At 46.3% G+C, this 21848-nt stretch overlaps 1 protein-coding gene across 1 annotated transcript in view; it reads right to left on the bottom strand.

Annotated features, from left to right (window-relative positions):
* Positions 1-21848, bottom strand: part of phaf1 (phagosome assembly factor 1) — an 84935-nt gene that overhangs the window by 13154 nt on the left and 49933 nt on the right. The window contains exons 8-11 of the mRNA XM_070897855.1: positions 20565-20677; positions 3006-3139; positions 2446-2529; positions 2264-2346 (exon numbers count right to left, since the gene is read on the bottom strand). Of these exons, the coding sequence (XP_070753956.1) occupies positions 2264-2346; positions 2446-2529; positions 3006-3139; positions 20565-20677 (414 nt within the window). The remainder of the gene's footprint in view (positions 1-2263; positions 2347-2445; positions 2530-3005; positions 3140-20564; positions 20678-21848) is intronic.

The following is a 21848-nucleotide window of genomic DNA, read 5'->3' on the forward strand; positions in this document are numbered from 1 at the left end:
GATGCATCACCTATCCAATTCACGTCTGGACCGGGGTCAAGCAGGGCTGCATCATCGCCCCAACCCTCTTAATCTTTCTCGCTGCTATGCTCCACCTCACAGACAATACCTGTTCAACCTGCGCCATCTCCAGGCCAGATCCAAGACTTGCCGATTATGTAGCTGGGCTTTTTTTTTTGCATATTGGAAGAAACTGCGCTCAACCTGGAGTACAGCCTGAACCCAGCTCAACCTGGAGTACAGTTGATATTTTTTATGCTTTATTTACTAACCCCAACCTCTGTCGACGAGCTATAGTACGCCGTCGACGCCTGCGTCTGCGCAGAGAGGCCGCAATCCAGGACATAGACGACGTATTTACTGAGGCTACAAAAGCATGGGCCTTACGCTAAACATCCGTAAGACAAAGATCCTCCACCAGCCTGTCCTCACCGCACCGCACAGCACAGCACTGCCCCCCCAGTCTTCAAGATCACTTCCTATATATCGGGAGCCTATCAACAAGAGCAGGCATCGACGACGAGATCCAACACCGCCTGCAGTGCGCCAGTGCAGCTTTCGGTCACCTGAGGAAAATGTGTTTGAAGACCAGTCCCTCCAAACTGCCACCAAGCTCATGGTCTACAGGGCTGTAGTAATACCTGCCCTCCTGTATTGCTCAGAGACATGGACCATTTATAGTAGACACCTCAAGTTGCTAGAGAAATATCACCAAAGATGTCTCCGCAAGATCCTACAAATCCCCTGGGAGGACAGACGCACCAACATCAGCATCCTCACTCCGGCTAACATCCCCAAGCGTTGAAGCACTGACCACACTCGATCAGCTCCGCTGGGCAGGCCACATAGTCCGCATGCCAGACACGAGACTCCCAGTGATCTACTCGGAGCTCCTTCATGGCAAATGAGCCAAAGGTGGACAGTGGAAACACTACAACGACACCCTCAAAGCCTCCCTGATAAAGTGCAACATCCCCACTGACACCTGGGAGTCCCTGGCCCAAGACCGCCTGAAGTGGAGGAAGCACATCAGAGAGGGCACTGAGCACCTCGAGTCTCAATGCCGAGAGCATGCAGAAATCAAGCGCAGACAGCGGAAAGAGTGCGCACGAACCAGTCCCACCCACCCCTTCCCTCAACAACTATCTGTCCCACCTGTGAGAGTATTGGATTGTTCAGCCACCAATGAACTCACTTCAGGAGTGGAAGCAAGTCTTCCTCGATTCCGAGGGACTGCCTATGATGATTATGATTAGGTATTTTTTTGATCCAAGCACCCTAGTGATTTCCTTCCCGTTGCCACATGTTCAAACTTACCCTGCTGAAGTGTAGGACAAATACTCATCTCAGGTCAGCACAGAGATCTGTATCCAAGGTAATCAACAGTCCTCCACTACCTTGCTCAAGTTACTATCCTTTACATAATGCTGGCAGGCAACACTAGTCTTATTTAATGCGCGCACGTGTATACTTCGCAGCAGGGGTCCACCGGGCAACCGTGACCAGTTCTGGCCATTCTTTTTCCCCACCTTTTCTTTTGGCTGTAGGTACCAGGGGTCGAGCCTTTGGGACTAGACTCTCCCAATATCATGTGCCTACCTATGGTTCCCGAGGCATACTTTTCTACCTGCCCAATATTGAAGGGGGTTTGGCTTCTTCCTAAATGACGATGGATGTTCCAAGGGAAGAGCACTCTGGTGCGCTGCACAGCAGTGCAATTGGAAGCAGCTCCACAACATGTTTTAAAGCTGCTCGCAGCATTTACTTTACAGCACAGAAAGAGAGAGCTCAGCTTCAATAGGATAACAGCCCAGCAGCAAGTAACACAGTTAGATTGTATTCTTAAAAACAGCTCCAAATCTTCTGCATTGGGATCTTTACACGAGATATAATTCTACAGGATTCGGTAATCTTCTAGTATTTCTTTCAAATGGCTGCTTTTTACTCAGGAGCCCAGTGAATATTGGCCGACTATACAGCATCAATGCCCAAACCCGATGCTGCCCTCACCCAAAATCCACACCCACTTTTCAGCAGAGGTCGTTGTTCAGTCAGGGGTCAAAACCTTGGTAATGTTTTCTTGTCTAGATTGTGAATGTAAATATTTAATACCGAAACATGGAGCTTAAAAAAAAAACTTTTATTTAAAAAGTCAAGATGAGCAACGGCCTCCTCGGTGTAGGAAGGACGATATAGCATTCTATGATTCTAAGCCGACAAGTCTCACTAGAATGCAGTGGGTACTGCTGCAGTTGACACTCACATGTTAAAGTTGTAATGACCTGGGTAGTTGGTGTGAAGGACAAATTTCTTCACCTGATGCGTGGTGGCGTCAAACAGGACGTCCTGTCGAGGAGAGGAGAGAGAGAGAGAGAAATAAAAGCTCTGGGAGGTGAACAGTGTAAAGCCAACTTATCAGCAACTTGTGAGATTGCAGATACGCACCACTCCCAGAGTAAAGTAGTTGAAAAAGTAGTCATTGCACTTGGAGGGAACCTGCTTGTGAGGAGAGGGAGAGTGGATCTTCATCTGTAGAAAGAGCAGATAATCAGTAAGGCATCAATAGCCACAATGTACATAGCTCAAAGCTGTAAAGAGGCAGAGTGCCAAACTTCTCAATGAGCTCTACAGCAATTTGCGCAAAATACATGTAGTTTCATAACTAGGTCTTCACAGCCAATAAGGACATTTATCTGTGCTACCAACCAATGCTCGGTGTGGGTGCATAGTTAGGTCTTCAGGACATGAACTGAAACTGTATAATATAGAAAGGTGCAGTCACTGTTTAAAAAGGTCACTGGTGTTGGGAACTGTACAATGTGAAACTTGCACAAACTGCTTAAAAAGCAATTCACACAGAATGCAACAAATCCCGAGAAAGACCTGTAACAAATACATTCAGTCCCAGACGACAAACACTAACCCTCAGGGTTCAGTCCATCACAGGGACAGGCTGCTCCCTGACATTCTCATCACCTTATCCCCGACCCCAACCTCAGACTTACCTTGTCCTCCGACTTGTAGAAGACTTTGTGCGGAGATCCCAGAGCACTCAGCACATCCTGGCAGGAATCCCCAAAATACACACAGCGCTCAAATGTATGCATCTTTGTATCTGCCAATACCCCGGGGCCACAACCTGTAACCAGGAGAGAAAAAGGGCAGCTTAGAATCAGCTTAGAAAGCTCAGCACACTGGAGAAAACATCACACTTTCACCAAGACAGCAAAGTTTATTCAGACAAGTGAATGAAATACTGGCACCGGGTGACAAAGCAGACTGGCTCACCAATGTTCTGCACCATGAAATGTCCACCTGGGTTTCAAACACACTCTCCACCTTCCCACCCCCAACACAGCATCTCAGCTGGGTTAGGCAAGTGAAAATTGGATACACTGCAAGGCAAACAGTACCAGGCTACTCTTGTGCACCTCCAATGGCCAGCTTTAGATGAACATTAGCAGGAATTAGGGAAGGGGTCATCTGTCAGCATTCTCAGACAGGATGGTGTCTGACACTCAGGAGCAGAAATATAAATAAATCCCAGTTCCCAGTAGCTGTGCTACGGTATTAACTATTACATAATTTAGTACTGATCAGTTAAACCATAACCAGGTCAAGGCTAAAGTTAAATTCCACTTTTATTACACGGCATGCCAGGATTTTTAACCAATATTTTCAGGATCAGATTCTGCAACTCTCTCCATTTAGAATCAGGCCAACAAATGCACGGCCAATGAGTAAACCAAATTCTGTTTTTATCACATTAGATTACCAAGGAATGTTAATGTTTTGGGGATCAAGTTCTGCAATTCCATCCACATTTCCAACTGCAGATCAGTGGCCTTAACCGGAGAGATCTTTGTGCGGAAAATGGAAACATCACTGTTTGTCAGCAATGCTCCAGTTTGAAATTAAAATGCACTGTTGGAGCTCCCGAATGACTTCTTTGGCACAGCCAAAAAAAGACACAAAGGTCTGAGGTCAGTGCAAAGTTAGTTGATCTAAGCCAGGTTGGCATTAGGGCCCATGCAATTGGCATCAGTACCCAGGATTAAGAGGGTAGAACCCTCATCCATGCTTTGGTTGAGAATGTAGATAGAAGGTTTGAGAATGTGTTAGTAAGGGATCATGGGGAAATGGCCACTGGAGTAAGTATAATTTCAATACTGCTCCAGTTTCCTCTGGTTTCAAAAGTCTGAGGAAAGTTTAGCCACTCGCTGGTTCTCAGGTGGTGTCTAAACGAGATCCAGGTCAATCTGGCGAACACTTTCTAAACTTAGGAAATAAGTGTCCAAGTCAGGTGTGATGTCGACCTTGTATATCACTTGGCCCGTCTAGGCACTGATTGGATTTAAATCGGGAACCTAGAAAAAGTAAGGATTGTCGTGCAGCGTCACGAACTGGCTGTGTGGGTTCGAGGCCCAAGTAAATAGAGAATCGCGCGAACCGCGTAGGGAAACGCGGAGGTTAGGGAATTACGTAAAATGAAGCTGCGGGACTACGTGGGACTGTGTAAATTTTAAATTGTACTTACGCCAGGTGCGGTGTCGATCTTGTATATCAATTGGTCCACCTAGGCTCTGGGTAAGCTAAACTGAGATCACCACGGGGCGGCGTGGGGGACGATTCGGATTAATTAGGACCCCGATCCAACGTGGGGCGACACAAGGATGGGTAATTTAGATAAAACTACGAATTCCCTGAAAGGTCATGGATCCAAAAAAAAAAGAGAGAGACTCTTGTGAACGTCTGTTTTAAATGCTTGTATGATTTTTACTGTGGATGAGAAAGCTTGTGTGGGGAGACCGGGGAGTTGTGGTTTGTTTTAGCTCCACCCACTTTTTCAAACAGTGAAAGTTTTTTTTAACCCTTCGTAGTGTTGTCCTGTATGTGGGAAGTTTAAGAGTGTGAACCTTATTGAATTACGTGTATTCGGATGATAAGTTACGGAGCCAGGAAATGCACAAAGGATAGGTTTGTTGAGTAAAAAAAAATATATATATATGGTCCCGGTGGTTAAAAAAAGGATTTAATAGCCAAATGGAGACAGTACTGTCAAAAGCTGAAAGATGAGTCCCTTCTGTCAAGCTGGCAGGAGAACGCCACTAAACTAGGGCTGTCCTTGACAGAAGGAGAACATGTTAAAACTGTAGACGTCCTAAAGAAAGAGTGCGCGCACGAGAAACGTACTAAGAGTTCCCCTGGGACCTCTGAGAAGGGTACCGATAGACTATGTAGTCGAATGGTTGGCTTTGCGTTGACCGAGGCTGATGAAATTGATGAATGGACACAGCCGCGCCCAACGGCGCCTCCTGCAGCCTCTGACCCTTTGTCACAGCCTCCTTCCCATCCCCTCCACCTTACACTCCGGCGAGAGGAGTTAAAGATAAATGTAACCCTACACCAACGAAGCGACAAGCCCAAACGGACTCCAGTTTATAGATCATCTTCGAACTACTATTTCAGTTTATAATGCAGAATCAAGAGACTTGTGGTCCTTAGTGCAGCAGACCCTGAGCCCGACTGAACACGTCCGGTTCTTAGAAAATTTGAAGCGAGCCACCCATGATGCATTAGTGACTGCTCACCCTAATAATGCCCAGGATCGCCTAGATGCTATCTTTAATACTCTCAGCAAGACCCTTCAGAAGCCCATCAGTATGGCAGCAGTATTAGAAACTAAACCCAAACAAGAAGAAACGGCCGATGAATTCATGGAAAGATTTATTGAAATATACGGAGGTCAATCAGGAGATAATGCCTTCAGGGCAGGGGATAATTCACCTCAATTCTGCGCTATTCTACTTCAGTGCCTGCCCTATTTGATTGCTCACGCTATCCGGACAAATAATATGAATTGGGCAGATAACAGTAGAGCCCAAATGGAAAGAGCGGTAAAATATTATTGGCAGGAGAAGAAAGGAGGGGGAAGGAGGAGGCGCACCCCTGACCCGGGTCAAAACCGAATATGTGACTAGAAAGGAAGAACCCTCACGGAGAGGACCCTGGTCCGACCCGAGGGGATACCAGATGGAACCACAGTACTGTGTAAAGGAATGGGTGGATAACCAAGGATACAGATATACCCAACACCCAAATGGCCCAGGGCCCTGCTAATTACGGACCGCCATACTGTCCCCGGCCTGGTATGGGAAGAGGTCGGGGCTGGGAAAGACGAGATGGATGCTTTAATTGTGGGCAAGGACATTGGAGTACAGAGTGTCCCTCCCGTCGGCACAGAGGAGGGAGAGGAGGGAGAGGAGGGAGAGGAGGGAGAGGAGGGAGAGGAGGGAGAGGAGGGAGAGGAGGGAGAGGAGGGAGAGGAGGGAGAGGAGGGAGAGGAGGGAGAGGAGGGAGAGGAGGGAGAGGAGGGAGAGGAGGGAGAGGAGGGAGAGGAGGGAGAGGAGGGAGAGGAGGGAGAGGAGGGAGAGGAGGGAGAGGAGGGAGAGGAGGGAGAGGAGGGAGAGGAGGGAGAGGAGGGAGAGGAGGGAGAGGAGGGAGAGGAGGGAGAGGAGGGAGAGGAGGGAGAGGAGGGAGAGGAGGGAGAGGAGGGAGAGGAGGGAGAGGAGGGAGAGGAGGGAGAGGAGGGAGAGGAGGGAGAGGAGGGAGAGGAGGGAGAGGAGGGAGAGGAGGGAGAGGAGGGAGAGGAGGGAGAGGAGGGAGAGGAGGGAGAGGAGGGAGAGGAGGGAGAGGAGGGAGAGGAGGGAGAGGAGGGAGAGGAGGGAGAGGAGGGAGAGGAGGGAGAGGAGGGAGAGGAGGGAGAGGAGGGAGAGGAGGGAGAGGAGGGAGAGGAGGGAGAGGAGGGAGAGGAGGGAGAGGAGGGAGAGGAGGGAGAGGAGGGAGAGGAGGGAGAGGAGGGAGAGGAGGGAGAGGAGGGAGAGGAGGGAGAGGAGGGAGAGGAGGGAGAGGAGGGAGAGGAGGGAGAGGAGGGAGAGGAGGGAGAGGAGGGAGAGGAGGGAGAGGAGGGAGAGGAGGGAGAGGAGGGAGAGGAGGGAGAGGAGGGAGAGGAGGGAGAGGAGGGAGAGGAGGGAGAGGAGGGAGAGGAGGGAGAGGAGGGAGAGGAGGGAGAGGAGGGAGAGGAGGGAGAGGAGGGAGAGGAGGGAGAGGAGGGAGAGGAGGGAGAGGAGGGAGAGGAGGGAGAGGAGGGAGAGGAGGGAGAGGAGGGAGAGGAGGGAGAGGAGGGAGAGGAGGGAGAGGAGGGAGAGGAGGGAGAGGAGGGAGAGGAGCAAGGGGGGGAAGAGGACGGGGATCTTACACTAACTTCTCCCAGAACAACCCCTTTGGCCAACCGTCCCCCGATTACGTAGCTTGATTGTACAGAGAACCTCCCCGGATGACGAACCAATTTGCCAGTGTCCAGTCCCTAGCACGGCTAAACAAATGCGACAGTGGTTGGGGATGATCAATTACTGCAGATCCTGGATCCCTAACGTCGTCCTGATGACTAAGCACCTTACCCCGTATACAAATAAGGAAGGCAGCTTTGAAATAAAAACTGCAGTCGTCCAAGCCTTTAAGGAACTAAAGACAGCCCTGCTGCAAGCTCCGGCTTTGGGCCTGCCCCTCAACTGTATTGTACAATCCTGAAAGACTGTGCTACCGTTATCTTAACACCCCCCACTCCGTAGCCGCCCTTCTGGGCCAACTGCAGACTCAACACCTTACAATGGCCAGGCAAAGCAGATATGAGATCTACCTACTGAATAATCCTAAGCTGACCTTTCGGCACTGTACGGCCATTAATCCGGCCTGTTTTCTTACTGAGCCACCCCAAGATGAGGAAGAACCCAGTCATGATAGTTTATCTTTAATTCAGGAGGCCTCGTCGGTCAGGGAAGATTTAGTTGACGTACCAATGGAAGACCCAGACTGTATTATGTATGTTGACGGAAGTTCTTCTATTAATCCAGAAGGTACACGAATCTCAGGATACGCCATAGTAAACCAGGAGAAGCAGGTCTTGGAATCTGCCGCCTTTGAAACCACCTATTCTGCCCAACAAGCTGAACTATTCGCCCTCACCCGAGCCTGTATCTTGGCCAAAGACCTCAAAGTCAATATCTATACCGACTCTAGGTATGCCTTTGGGGTAGCCCATGATTTCGGACAGTTATGGAAAAATAGGGGATTCCTAACCTCACAGGGAAATGAGATATCTCATAGGCAACTAGTATCAGATTTGTTGCAAGCCCTCATGCTCCCTAAACGTATTGCTATTGTCAAGTGCACTGCCCACACTACCGGAAACTCTCCGGTCGATATAGGAAACCGCCGTGCTGACAGAGAGGCTAAACAGGCCTCTTGCGGACAACAAATGGTGGTGCCTAGAATGATGAGTCAAACTAAAAATCCTGCCAAGGATAAGTTAGCCTCGGAAAAATCAATGCCAACCAAGCAAGATGTCATTAAAGCACAGGAGGACGCTCCTGAAAAAGATACTGTTGTGGAAAGATTATGGATGTACTTATGACAATGTTTCTAAATTCTGGACCACTCCCACGGAACAGACTTGCATGTCTGACGAGTTGGCTCTATGGGTTATTGAATGTATGCATTTTGCTACTCATTGTGGAGCAAGGACAACAAATGACACGCTTTTGGCCACTTGGTGGCACCCTAGACTCCAGATGCTAGCCCAGAACATCAGTAGTCGCTGCCTTGTTTGCCAACACCATAATCCAGGGAAGGGAGTCCCCTGTGATTGGGGTAAGACGCCCCTACCAGAAGGTCCCTTTGAGACCTTGCAGTTGGACTACATTGAGTTGCAAAGAGTTCAGTGTTACAAATATGTGTTAGTAATAGTAGATGTGTTTAGCAGATGGATCGAAGCCTATCCTACTCTGGAAAATAAGGCTCAAACTGTTGTTAAAGTGTTAATGAGGGAAATTGTTCCCAGATATGGTATCCCAGCTTGACTGAGTTCCGATAATGGCCCTCACTTTATTGGCCAAGTCAATAAAGAATTCTGTTCCCAGTTGCGCATTAACCAGCAGCTGCATTGTGCCTACCGACCCCAAGCTGCGGGACTCGCTAATCAGACTCTTAAGACTAAGCTTGCAAAACTGGTAGCATCAACCGGACTCAATTGGCTTAAACTCCTTCCCATAGCTCTATTCCAGATCCGAACTACTCCCACCAGTAGGGTAGACTGACCCCCGCTGAGGTCATTTATGGTAGGCCCCTTAGGACCCCATGGAATCAGAATGTCCCCTCCACTGTCCAATTTCACCATATGACTGAGGAGATGACTACATACATTCTTGCCCTAACTCAGGCTTTGCGAATAGCCCACAACCAGGTTCGAGATGCTCACCTTGACCTCCCAGTGTTACCCGAATCGTCCCTCGTGGCACCAGGGAAGTATGTCCTGATTAAGAAATGGATTCAAAAAGGGTTGGAGCCACGATGGGAGGGGCCCTTTCAGGTGTTACTCACTACCCCCACCGCAGCTAAGGTTGAAGGGAGAAGTGCCTGGGTTCACCTGCACCACTGTAAACTGGCTACTACATAAGCCTATGTTATTAGCCGTCCTAACCCTTGTTTCTGTTCCAGACTTCCTCTCCACCATAGCTGAATAAACCACATCCTTGGGGCAGGAAGAAAAACGCCAAGAACACGGCAGGAGAAAGGAACAAGCAGATCTAGCTGTTTTCTGATCTATCCTTATCTTATTGTTAACTAATGTGTAGTATCGTCTGAAATTATTTAAGCATGTGTAAGCTAGCAGGTATAATTGTGCTATCTTGTGCTATCCTAGCAGAACTAGAAGGGCTACAGGATAAATTACTTTATCAGACCCATACCCGATTGCATGGCAATCGAACTGTGTGTTACCCACTAGCCCAATCAGTAGAGGCCCTGTTCGTGGCTACCCCTGGGTGGACCCCCCGCGACTTATATACGGCGGATACCTCGAACGCACCCTGTGAGGGACAAACGGGAGAATATAGAAGGGGTATACAGGGAAGATGTGTGGAATTAATAGACTCCATGAATCTTGAGTGCAGGGGATCCTAGGGAAAGAACGGAGTGGTATGCTCGGACATTGCAAGCTACCCGCTTTGCTTCTCAGGACAAGGGTGGGGTTGTGTATATATCACCCAAGCCATTGATGCCATAAAAAAGCAGCTGGATGAGTTTAGGCAGGGCCCAAAGAAAGGAGATGGTTGGTTAGATTGGTTACTCGGAGGATCATGGGGATCCGATTTAATGCATGGAGCAGTCATTCTCGTTGTGATAATAGTTACCTGTTGTCTGCTTATTGGCTGCTTTAATGTCTGTTGCAAAGTAATGATGGCAAAATTGGAGCAAACTCTTATAGTCACGGGCTCCTGGAATCTGGTTCAACAGACTAAAGGTTTACTCGAGAATCAAGAGTATGAGAAACAAGAATGCGAACGGCTGAATGCGATACTCCTGGAATAATCACCAGGGTTATCATAGAATGATAAAGGGGGGAATGAGAATGTAGATAGAAGGTTTAAGAATGTGTTAGTAAGGGATCATGGGAAAATGACCAAGAGAAATTGTCCAGCTGCGATATTTGCCCTGTCGACACAAACAAAGGATTACTCAGAGTTGTGGTCAAACACGAGTTACGTGAAAAAGCAAAAGTCAGACATGATTCAGACGAGGGGCTGCTATAAACAGCAGTAAAATAGGGAAGTGTGATGAGATTCGAAACAATAAACACATCCCTGGAGCCCGCCCTATGTCAAAGAGTTGTTAGCCTGCAATTGGGTATGCTATGGGGGAAATCGACCAATGATTGTATAAACTGAGTGTCACTCAAATGTGTTCTGCTGTAACAATGTATAAGTGTTGAGCTTTTGTACTGTTACGAGACTTGTCAGGAGCAAGGTGGACAGGCTCGAATCGAGAGTGTTCCCTTTATCTTAACAGGTCCCAGCCGGAGAATCTACAGAATAAAGGTCTTATGTTGCTAAGACTAAAAGTGTTCGTGTGTCAGTGAATTCGCTGAAACAGATTGAAGGGAAAAGAATCCAGTATCAACATGGTCACCTCCAGAATTGACTATTCCAATGCTCCCCTGGCTGGCCTCTCATCCTCCATAAACTTCAGCTCATCCAAAACTCTACTGCCTGCAGTCTAACTGGCACCAAGTCCCACTCACCAACAGCCCTGTGCTCGCTGACCTATATTGTTTCCCCGTTCCCCAAATCCTGAAATTTTAAATTCTCATCCCCGTGCTCAAATATCTTGATGGTCTCGCCCCTTCCTATCTTTATAACCTTCTCACCTTGGAGTCAGAAGGTTGAGAGTTCAAGTCCCACTCGAAAAAGTTAATCACAAAATCTAGGCTGATACTCCAGTACAGTGGCTTTCAGATGATACGTTAAACCAAGGCCCTCTCTCTCAGCTAGACATAAAAGATCCCATGGAAATATTTTGAAGAGGAGCAGGAGAGTTCTCCCCGGTGTCCTGGCCAATATTTATCCCTCAATCAACCTAACAAAAACAGAGTATCTGATCATTATAACATTGCTGTTTGCAATTAGCTGCTACATTTCCTTCATTACAATGGTGACTACACTTCAAAAGTACTTAATTGGCTATAAAGCACTTAGGGATATACTGAGGTCGTGAAAGGCATATATAAATGCAAGCCATTTTTTATTTTCTCCATCCCTACAACCGTCTGTAAACTCTATTCCCCAAACTCTGGCCTCTTGTGCATTCTCCACTCCCTTCGCCCCACCACTGGCAGCTGAGCCTTCAGGAATCTTGGTCCCAAGCTCCATAATTGCCACCCTAAACTTCTCCGCCTCTCCTCCTTCAACACTCACCTTACAACTTACCACTGACCAAGCTTTTAGTCACCCTCCTAATATGTCCTTTACTCAGTACGCTTCTGTGAAACGCTTTGGGACGTTTTTCTACATTAAAGGCGCTACATAAATGCCAAGTGGCTATTGTTGATGATGCACTCTGCAGTGGCTTGGCCCAAGAACTACTCCTCAACTGGAAAGCACCTGGCACCCATGGAATTATACCCCAGCCTGAGGAATCACCTTCTAGAAAGGATGCGACAGAGGAGAAGGAAGAAACAGAATTACTGCAGCAGAGACAGTGGTTTACTTTACACCGGACAAATGCAATACTGGACCCGAGGGCATTGAGGAGCGACCTTTATTCTACATCTAATTCATGCAGTATCTGATCTGGGAAAGTTAGTCAGAGCACGAGAGTGAGAGCATTATGCTACAGTGTACATGTAACCTGTGCTATACACCTGATCTGTGGGTTTGATGCAGAGATTGGTCATAAAGCAGAAAATGGCAGACTGGACCAGATATTCAGGCAAGTTCTTCACCACACTGGAAGGTCCCATAGTCGCTCAAAGTCAACATCATGCATTGAATGGTCCGGAGGAAGAAGGGCTTCAGTGAAGTTTGACAAAGTAAAACAGTCCTCAATTAAAATAGCTTGCGCCAAGTTTCCATGATGATCCAGTAAATAGCAAAAGGTACTGCTCAGCATGGTGCTCAGCCATACAGACCAGAAGGTCCCAGTTAAGAGTGCTACAACTGCTCAGCAGCCCAGTGCAATGGAATGGGGAGGACCTGCCAAATACAGCCAGAATTCACACAGCTGATTGCAAGTCAGTGGTCACATGTAAGGATAGAATTGAACTCAACTGCCTTCCATGTAGGTCATCAAGACTGAACTAAAGAATGGCCATTGGGAGGAGGGTGGCAGAGGGTAGATGTAGTCCAGCATCAATCAGTGGTTTCAGAATTGGAGGAGGAGAAAATTGAGAATGAGAATCTTTGATTTTAACACACCATTCCTACATGCCTTTGTGAGTAAAAGCAAGTCACTGCTCACTATTGATCTGCAAAAGAACATCAACAGGCTAAGTGAGTGGGCAAAAATTTGGCAGATGCCATTGTGTACAGACCTCCAAACAGTAGTAGAGATGTTGGGGAGGGCATCAAACAGGAAATTAGGGGTGCATGCAATAAAAGGTGCAGCAGTTATCATGGGTGACTTTAATATGCACATAGATTGGGCTAACCAAACTGGAAATAATACGGTAGAGGAGGATTTCCTGGAGTGCATAAGGGATGGTTTTCTAGACCAATATGTCGAGGAACCAACTAGGGGAGAGGCCATCTAAGACTGGGTGTTGTGTAATGAGAGAGGATTAATTAGCAATCTCGTTGTGCGAGGCCGCTTGGGGAAGAGTGACCATATGGTGGAATTCTACATTAGGATGGAGAATGAAACAGTTAATTCAGAGACCATGGTCCAGAACTTGAAGGATAACCTTGAAAGTATGAGGCGTGATTTGGCTAGGATAGATTGGCGAATGATACTTAAGGGGTTGACAGTGGATGGGCAATGGCAGACATTTAGAGACCACATGGATGAACTACAAAAATTGTACATCCCTGTCTGGCGTAAAAATAAAAAAGGGAAGGTGGCTCAATCGTGGCTATCAAGGGAAATCAGGAATAGTATTAAAGCCAAGGAAGTGGCATACAAATTGGCCAGAAATAGCAGCGAACCCAGGAACTGGGAGAAATTTAGAACCCAGCAGAGGAGGACAAAGGGTTTGATCAGGGCAGGGAAAATAGAGTACGAAAGGAAGCTTGCAGGGAACATTAAAATGGACTGCAAAAGCTTCTATAGATATGTAAAGAGAAAAAGGTTAGTAAAGACAAACGTAGATCCCCTGCAGTCAGAATCAGGGGAAGTCATAACTGGGAACAAAGAAATGGCAGACCAATTGAACAAGTACTTTGGTTCGGTATTCACTAAGGAGGACACAAACAACCTTCCGGATATAAAAGGGGTCAGAGTGTCCAGTAAGAAGGAAAAAGTGAGGGAAATCCTTATTAGTCGGGAAATTGCATTGGGGAAATTGATGGGACTGAAGGCCGATAAATCCCCAGGGCCTGATGGTCTGTATCCCAGAGTACTTAAGGAGATGGCCTTGGAAATAGCGGATGCATTGACAGTCATTTTTCAACATTCCATAGACTCTGGATCAGTTCCTATGGAGTGGAGGGTAGCCAATGTAACCCCACTTTTTAAAAAAGGAGGGAGAGAAAAAACAGGGAATTATAGACCAGTCAGCCTGACATCGGTAGTGGGAAAAATGATGGAATCAATTATTAAGGATATCATAGCAGCGCATTTGGAAAGAGGTGACATGATAGGTCCAAGTCAGCATGGATTTGTGAAAGTGAAATCATGCTTGACAAATCTTCTGGAATTTTTTGAGGATGTTTCCAGTAGAGTGGACAAGGGAGAACCAGTTGATGTGGTGTATTTGGACTTTCAGAAGGATTTCGACAAGGTCCCACACAAGAGATTAATGTGCAAAGTTAAAGCACATGGGATTGGGGGTAGTGTGCTGACGTGGATTGAAAACTGGTTTGCAGACAGGAAGCAAAGAGTAGGAGTAAATGGGTACTTTTCAGAATGGCAGGCAGTGACTAGTGGGGTACCGCAAGGTTCTGTGCTGGGGCCCCAGCTGTTTACATTGTACATTAATGATTTAGACGAGGGGATTAAATATAGTATCTCTAAATTTGCAGATGACACTAAGATGGTTGGCAGTGTGAGCTGCGAGGAGGATGCTATGAGGCTGCAGAGTGACTTGGATAGGTTAGGTGAGTGGGCAAATGCATGGCAGATGAAGTATAATGTGGATAAATGTGAGGTTATCCACTTTGGTGGTAAAAACAGAGAGACAGACTATTATCTGAATGGTGACAGATTAGGAAAAGGGGCGGTGCAACGAGACCTGGGTGTCATGGTATATCAGTCATTGAAGGTTGGCATGCAGGTACAGCAGGCGGTTAAGAAAGCAAATGGCATGTTGGCCTTCATAGCGAGGGGATTTGAGCACAGGGGCAGGGAAGTGTTACTACAGTTGTACAGGGCCTTGGTGAGGCCACACCTGGAGTATTGTGTACAGTTTTGGTCTCCTAACTTGAGGAAGGACGTTCTTGCTATTGAGGGAGTGTAGCGAAGGTTCACCAGACTGATTCCCGGGATGGCGGGACTGACATATCAAGAAAGACTGGATCAACTGGGCTTGTATTCACTGGAGTTCAGACGAATGAGAGGGGACCTCATAGAAACGTTTAAAATTCTGACAGGTTTAGACAGAGTAGATGCAGGAAGAATGTTCCCAATGTTGGGGAAGTCCAGAACCAGGGATCATAGCCCAAGGATAAGGGGTAAGCCATTTAGGACCGAGATGAGGAGAAACTTCTTCACCGAGAGTGGTGAACCTGTGGAATTCTCTACCACAGAAAGTTGTTGAGGCCAATTCACTAAATATATATTCAAAAAGGGAGTTAGATGTAGTCCTTACTACTAGGGGGATCAAGAGGTATGGCAAGAAAGCAGGAATGGGGTACTGAAGTTGCATGTTCAGCCATGAACTCATTGAATGGCGGTGCAGGCTCGAAGGGCCGAATGGCCTACTCCTGCACCTATTTTCTATGTTTCTATAATGTTGGAAAGTGTGAGGTCATGCACTTTGGTAGAAAAAAAAAATCAAAGAGCAAGTTATTATTTAAATGGAGAAAACTTGCAAAGTGCTTCGGTGCAGAGGGACCTCGGGGTACTTGTGCATGAAACACAAAAGGATAGTATGCAGCTACAGCAAGTGATCAAGAAGGCCAATGGAATCTTGGCCTTTATTGCAAAGGGGATGGAGTATAAAAGCAGGGAAGTCTTGCTAGTTATACAGGGTATGGGTGAGGCCACACCTGGAATACTGCGTGCAGTTTTGGTTTCCATATTTATGAAAGGATATACTTGTTTTGGAGGCAGTTCAGAGAATGTTCACTTGGTTGATTCCAGAGATGAGGGGGTTGACTTATGAGGAAAGGTGGGGGAGGAGGTTGGGCCTCTACTCATTGGAAAGAAGAATGAGGTGTGATCTTATTGAAACGTACAAGATTATGAGGGGGCTTGACAAGGTGGATGCAGAGAGGATGTTTTCAGTGATGGGGGAGACTAGAACTAGGGGGCATAATCTTCGAAGGGGCCGCCCATTTAAAACTGAGATGAGGAATTTTTTTCTCCGAGGGTTGTAAATCTATGGAATTCACTGCCTCAGAGCTGTGGAAGCTGGGACATTGAATAAATTTAAGACAGAGATAGACAGTTTCTTAACCAATAAGGGATTAAGGGGTTATGGGGAGCGGGCAGGGAAGTGGATCTGAGTCCATGATCGGATCAGCCATGATCTTATTGAATGGCAGAGCAAGCTCAAGGGGCCGTATGGCCTACTCCTGCTCCTATTTCTTATGTTCTTATGTTCACCCGATTATGGAATCAATTCTGAAATACATTGCTCCTCAATAACAACAGCAACATGTATTGATTATAGTGTCTTTAACGTAGTAAAATGTCCCAAGGTGCTTCATAGAAGCATTTTCAAACAAAGTTTGACAAAATAATCTGGCTCATTATTAGAGCCAGACTAATGGAGATGAGCCAAATTGAGGATTTGACAGTTAATGCCATCTCTAATGGGGCCCTACCAGTGAGTTTACAAACTGCACTGTTGCAAGCTTGTGACAAGACATTCGAATGGATATTTTCTGCAGTTTGATCTGAGGATTTAGCACAGCTCATGAAAACAGGTAGTGTGCAGTGACAGTGCTGTATTAATACTTGAGTGAATATCTCCATTTGGATCCGACTGGTGCACACTCTTCCTTATTGATGGAAGGGAGTAGGAAAAATCCCAAGGAGCAGCAACCACTGCACACCTGATCTACCCAGCACTGGCCAGAAGCGATTCTGGAAAGACTGCATTCACAACCCCAGCAGTGAAAGCCAGTTGTGGAGCACATGCTTGGAGACCGACACATATCAGCCCTTGCCTTCAGCAATCCGTGGTTTCTCACTTCAGCTCCCATTAGCTGGTAACCGTGACAACCTGTGCCCATGTTCATCATGAAATAGTGTGACCTAGGACTCTGGGGAGCACCTTCAGGAAGACATGACCTCCTTCCAGAATAAGTAGTAGTATTCTGTCCCAATTACTGTGCATAGAGCTGGAAATACAGAGCAGGCAGGCAAGTGGGCAGGAGTACCGATGCACCGGGCTTGGGGGAGGGGGGGCTGGGGAGCAGGAGTAGCACCGGGTTGGGGGTGGGGGGGATGCAGGAGGGGCACCGCCACTGGGGGCAGGAGGGGCACGGCCGCAAGCTCACCAGGAACAGGAGATGCTTTTGAAGAATAATTTCTCCTGAATCCTCACTCAAAACCATTTTCCAGCTTACAGAAAAGGAATCCTTTTCTGTTGGTGTTAAGACGAATTGCTTCCACACATCAGCGGAGATGCAAGTGGAATCAATTTCCCATCATAACCTGACCCGTTATGTTGGTCAACACACCCAATCCAGGTTCTCGGAAATTTGCATATATCTCATGTTACTGACAAACAATTTCTGGTGTTCAGATTTTAAGATTTATCCATCACTGAGGCAACAATGTGACATGCAGCCCTTTCCAAACACAAACTATAAACAGGACCAAACAGCAAATAGAAGTGTAAACACTACGAGGTCACCTGGGTTTTGCCCTCAGGATTGCCAAGGCTCAGGGGGCTGCATAGTTTCCATTTATGGGCGCTGCTCCTCCTTGCAAATAATAACATGGGTTTACCCAAATATATACCATTTAATATTTAATGCATCTTACTGAGCCCCTTTCCCTCAAGAGGAGCACACGGTCTAAATCTATAAAGAAGCTGGTTAGGACTTCAATAAGGCACATGAAATATTAAGGTGGTATGTAGGATGGGTAAACCCACACTATTATTGCAAAGCAAATCTTGAAAGCAGAAGCCATAAAATATTTAAACAGATGAGGAAGAATGCCTTAAGAATGATGAATGTTCAGAATAATCTGCCATGCAGGCAATTAGAGAAAAAGCAATTAAGAGAGGTCCCAACTACAGCAGAATGCAAGGATGGGAGAACCAGGGCACTAAGTGGATGAGCACTGATTTAAAAAAAAATTGTGCCCTTAACTTTTCTTATGCACTTCCACAGCACCCATGCTTCACATGCAAGTCAGACACTAACCGTTCACAGCCCAATGCCAACCTCACCAATCTAAGGATATTGGAGTCAACTATATAGCACCTCATTGCTGACCCGGCAGAAACCAGCTGACTCAGCATTTGCACCTGGGAGCTTCCTGGATCGTGGGGTTCAACATCACACCACAAAATTAACTTAACCACAGCCATTGTGAAACAACATTCTTCAAAAAGAAAGGATTCAACAAATATATTAGCATTGTCCTTCAGATAATGCTACAGATAACTGAACCTGGTATTTCCATTTGTACAAATACTTTGTTTTCCTTCCAAATATAATGATACATACTTGGGTATGGTTCCACTTGTGATAAAGAGCTCCTTTGCCTCCCTGCACCTAGACCTTATGTCTCAGTTTGACCATAAAAGTCACCACACCAAGCCCAATCCCATCCTCATCTGGTGTCCATACACAGTTTGAATTGCTGAAGATTACAAGAGATATGGTTGCATTTTTTTTTACACTCCCTGAACCAGGATCATCAATCAATTGTGGCATCTCCACTGCCAACCATGACAGAGGTTAGCGAAGTCAGCACAGACTGGGCAATAAACATTCCTGATTTATGTACTGTAGTACAGGACTCCATGAACTGCATTTACTCACCTGAAACAGCAGGGGGAGCCAAGGCATCATTTCAATAGAAATTCAAAATAGTAATCTCACTTTGGTCAAGAATTCCCAGTGGAGTTAGGAGTTTCTACAGAACTAAAGAAGCCAAATACCTGTCTCAAGCTCCACAGAAGCCAGACACACCAACATTCTGAGGGAACCCTCCCAACTTTACGGGGATTAAAGTAATGACAAAAAGCACAGTAGTATCCAGGAAAAGAAAACGGTCTCACTGCCACCAATACCTGGGGCGATCCATCCAGAAGGGATCACAGATACACCTTGCATTTTACATCGGGAGCCATTGATCAAAGTCTGGCCTCTGCAAGGGATTTAAATACAAGATTCACAAAGCCACAGGGGTCAATCTGTAAATAGCGTATGTTGATGGAGACTAGAACCATTTTTTGTAAGCTCTCACTTCACAATCTTACAAATGGCCTTCTTGGTACAAACATTTTACTCAAACATACAATGATGGGAAAAAGATCACTGTGCAGGTAGGGGGTGGTCCTGTGGAGAGAATAAAGTATCAAGCCGGGTGACAAACAGTGCAAATATACTTGACCCATACAGACCAGAAAGATGCATTTATAAAATATCTTAAACATCCCAAAGTTCAGCTACTGAATGATGAAGTACAGCAATGCTTAAATAAGTAAACACAGCAGCTGTTTTACACAACAAGATGCCACAAACAGCACAAGATGAGTGATCAGTTTGTTTTTTCCTTTCTAAAAATAAATAGTATTGGTGGTGCTTTAAGAAAGTTGGCCGAGGAGAACTCCCCACTCTTTGAATAGTGCTAGTGGGTCCCGCAAGACCCCTCAATCACAACAGGCAGATGGGAGTCTCAGTTTAAGGCCTCATTCAAAGAACGGCACCTCTGACGATACAGCATTCCCTCAGTGCTGCACTGGAGCATCAGCCTGGACCAAATACTCAAGTTCGGGAGCGGGGCTTAACCGAGAAGCAATAGTGCTGCCAATTGAGCCAAGCTGACACCAAAATCATGCGAGGTCACATACTGTTGGTAGTATTTTCCAGAAGAAAAAGCATGCAGCATACACACTGATCAGGCTGACCCCATCTGTTCAGGTCATGTTAGATTTGCCTCAGCCTATGCAGATAACCAGTAGAGAACATAGAAAATAGGTGCAAGAGTAGGCCATTCAAGCCTGCACCACCATTCAATAAGATCATGGCTGATCATTCCCTCGGTACCCCTTTCCTGCTTTCTCTCCATACCCCTTGATCCCTTTAGCCGTAAGGGCCATATCTAACTCCCTCTTGAATATATCCAATGAACTGGCATCAACAACTCTCTGCGGTAGGGAATTCCACAGGTTAACAACTCAGTGAAGAAGGTTCTCCTTATCTCAGTCCTAAATGGCCTACCCCTTATCCTAAGGCTGTGTCCCCTGGTTCTAGACTTCCCCATCATCAGGAACATTCTTCCTGCATCTAACCTGTCCCGTCCCGTCAGAATCTTCTAAGTTTCTATGAGATCCCCACTCATCCTTCTAAACTCGTGTATAAAGGCCCAGTTGATCCAGTCTCTCCCCATATGTCAGTTCCGCCATCCCACTGTTCCCACTCGATCATCCTGTGCAGCTCCCACTTTGTACTGCAATGATGCAAATTTCCAATCCAGCTTTCTTCCATACAGCCACGCACATCAGGTGAAGAGCTGTAGCCTCTCTACCTATGAAGTGTAACTGGGAGTTAGTTCCAATCATTATGCATGAAACAGAACGAATGCAACATTACTTTGGGGCCTTCACAAAGTCATCAGATTTCCTCTTCCATCCATACCAAAAAAGGGCAAAATGATTTTAGTTTTACCTGCTGTCAGTAGTCGCAGCCAGAGGCCCAGGGGTCCCACTGCATCTCTCAATACTTCAACAATCTCTGCAGACAAGTTACCATAGAAACAACTCAGTGGCATCATGGGAGCTCTAGAAAAGCCAGATTGATGTACTTACTACACAAGCAATTCAGGAAACTTCACTAAAATAAATTACTCTTTTCAAATGCTCATAGACGTGCAGTGTAATTCCAGCATTTTGTGTTTTTACTGACTATTGTTGTCTGGGTAACTGGTTGTAGTGAATATACGGCAACTATAGTGAGCATACTTCATTGTGCCGCATGTCTTTAATTAGCTTTTGATATTTTACAGGACAAGTCTCAGCCACATACACAGCAAAACAAGCCTGGTTTTAATTACTATCTGGAGGCTGTGGGGCCGTCATAAAACACACCACAAAGGCACTGCCCATTAAAGGTGCACCTGCTGGCAAATACAATCCAGGCTTCAACAGCAAGCCAGACCTAGCAAGTACCAAATGTGCAGATTTAAGGATTTCTTTTAAAGTGGTAAATTGCTACAAGCTGACATTCATCAGTGCTCAGTTCACTTGAATATTCCGCTCCAGTAAGTTATTGGACAAAATAGACTTTTGACAATTATGAAACTCTTTAGTAAACCTCGTTCCAATGAGCAGATGGTGGATAAGGCAACCTATATCAACAACTTGTATTTATATAGCGCCTTTAAGGTAGTGAAACATCCTAAGGCACTTCACAGGAGTATTATGAGATTTTAAAATTGACATTAAGTAGAAATTAGCACAGGGGAGCAAAAGCTTGGTCAAAGAGGTATGTTTTAAAGGAGCGTCCTGGAGGAAAGAGCTAGAGAGACAGAGAGGTTTAGGCAGGGAGCTCCAGAGCTTGGGGCCTAGGCAACAGAAGGCACAGCCACCAATGGTTGAACAATTATGGTCAGGTATGCTCAAGAGGGCAGAATTAGATGAGCACAGACATCTAAGGGGGTTGTGGGGCTGGAGGAGATTACAGAGATAGGATAGGGCGAGGTCATGGAGGAATTTGAAATAAGGATAAGAATTTTGAAATCGAGGTGCTATTTAACCAGAAGCCAATGTAGGTGAGCGAGCACAGGGGTGATGGGTGAGCAGGACTTGGTGCGAGTTCGGACACAGGCAGCTGAGTTTTGGATCACCTCTAGCTTACGTAGGGTAGAATGTGGAAGGCTAGCCAGAAGTGCGTTGGAATAGTCAAGTCTAAAGGTAACAAATGGATGAGGGCTTCAGCAGCGGATGAGCTGAG

Source organism: Pristiophorus japonicus, chromosome 13 (genome assembly GCF_044704955.1).
Source record: "Pristiophorus japonicus isolate sPriJap1 chromosome 13, sPriJap1.hap1, whole genome shotgun sequence".
In the NCBI taxonomy this organism is placed as follows: domain Eukaryota; kingdom Metazoa; phylum Chordata; class Chondrichthyes; family Pristiophoridae; genus Pristiophorus; species Pristiophorus japonicus.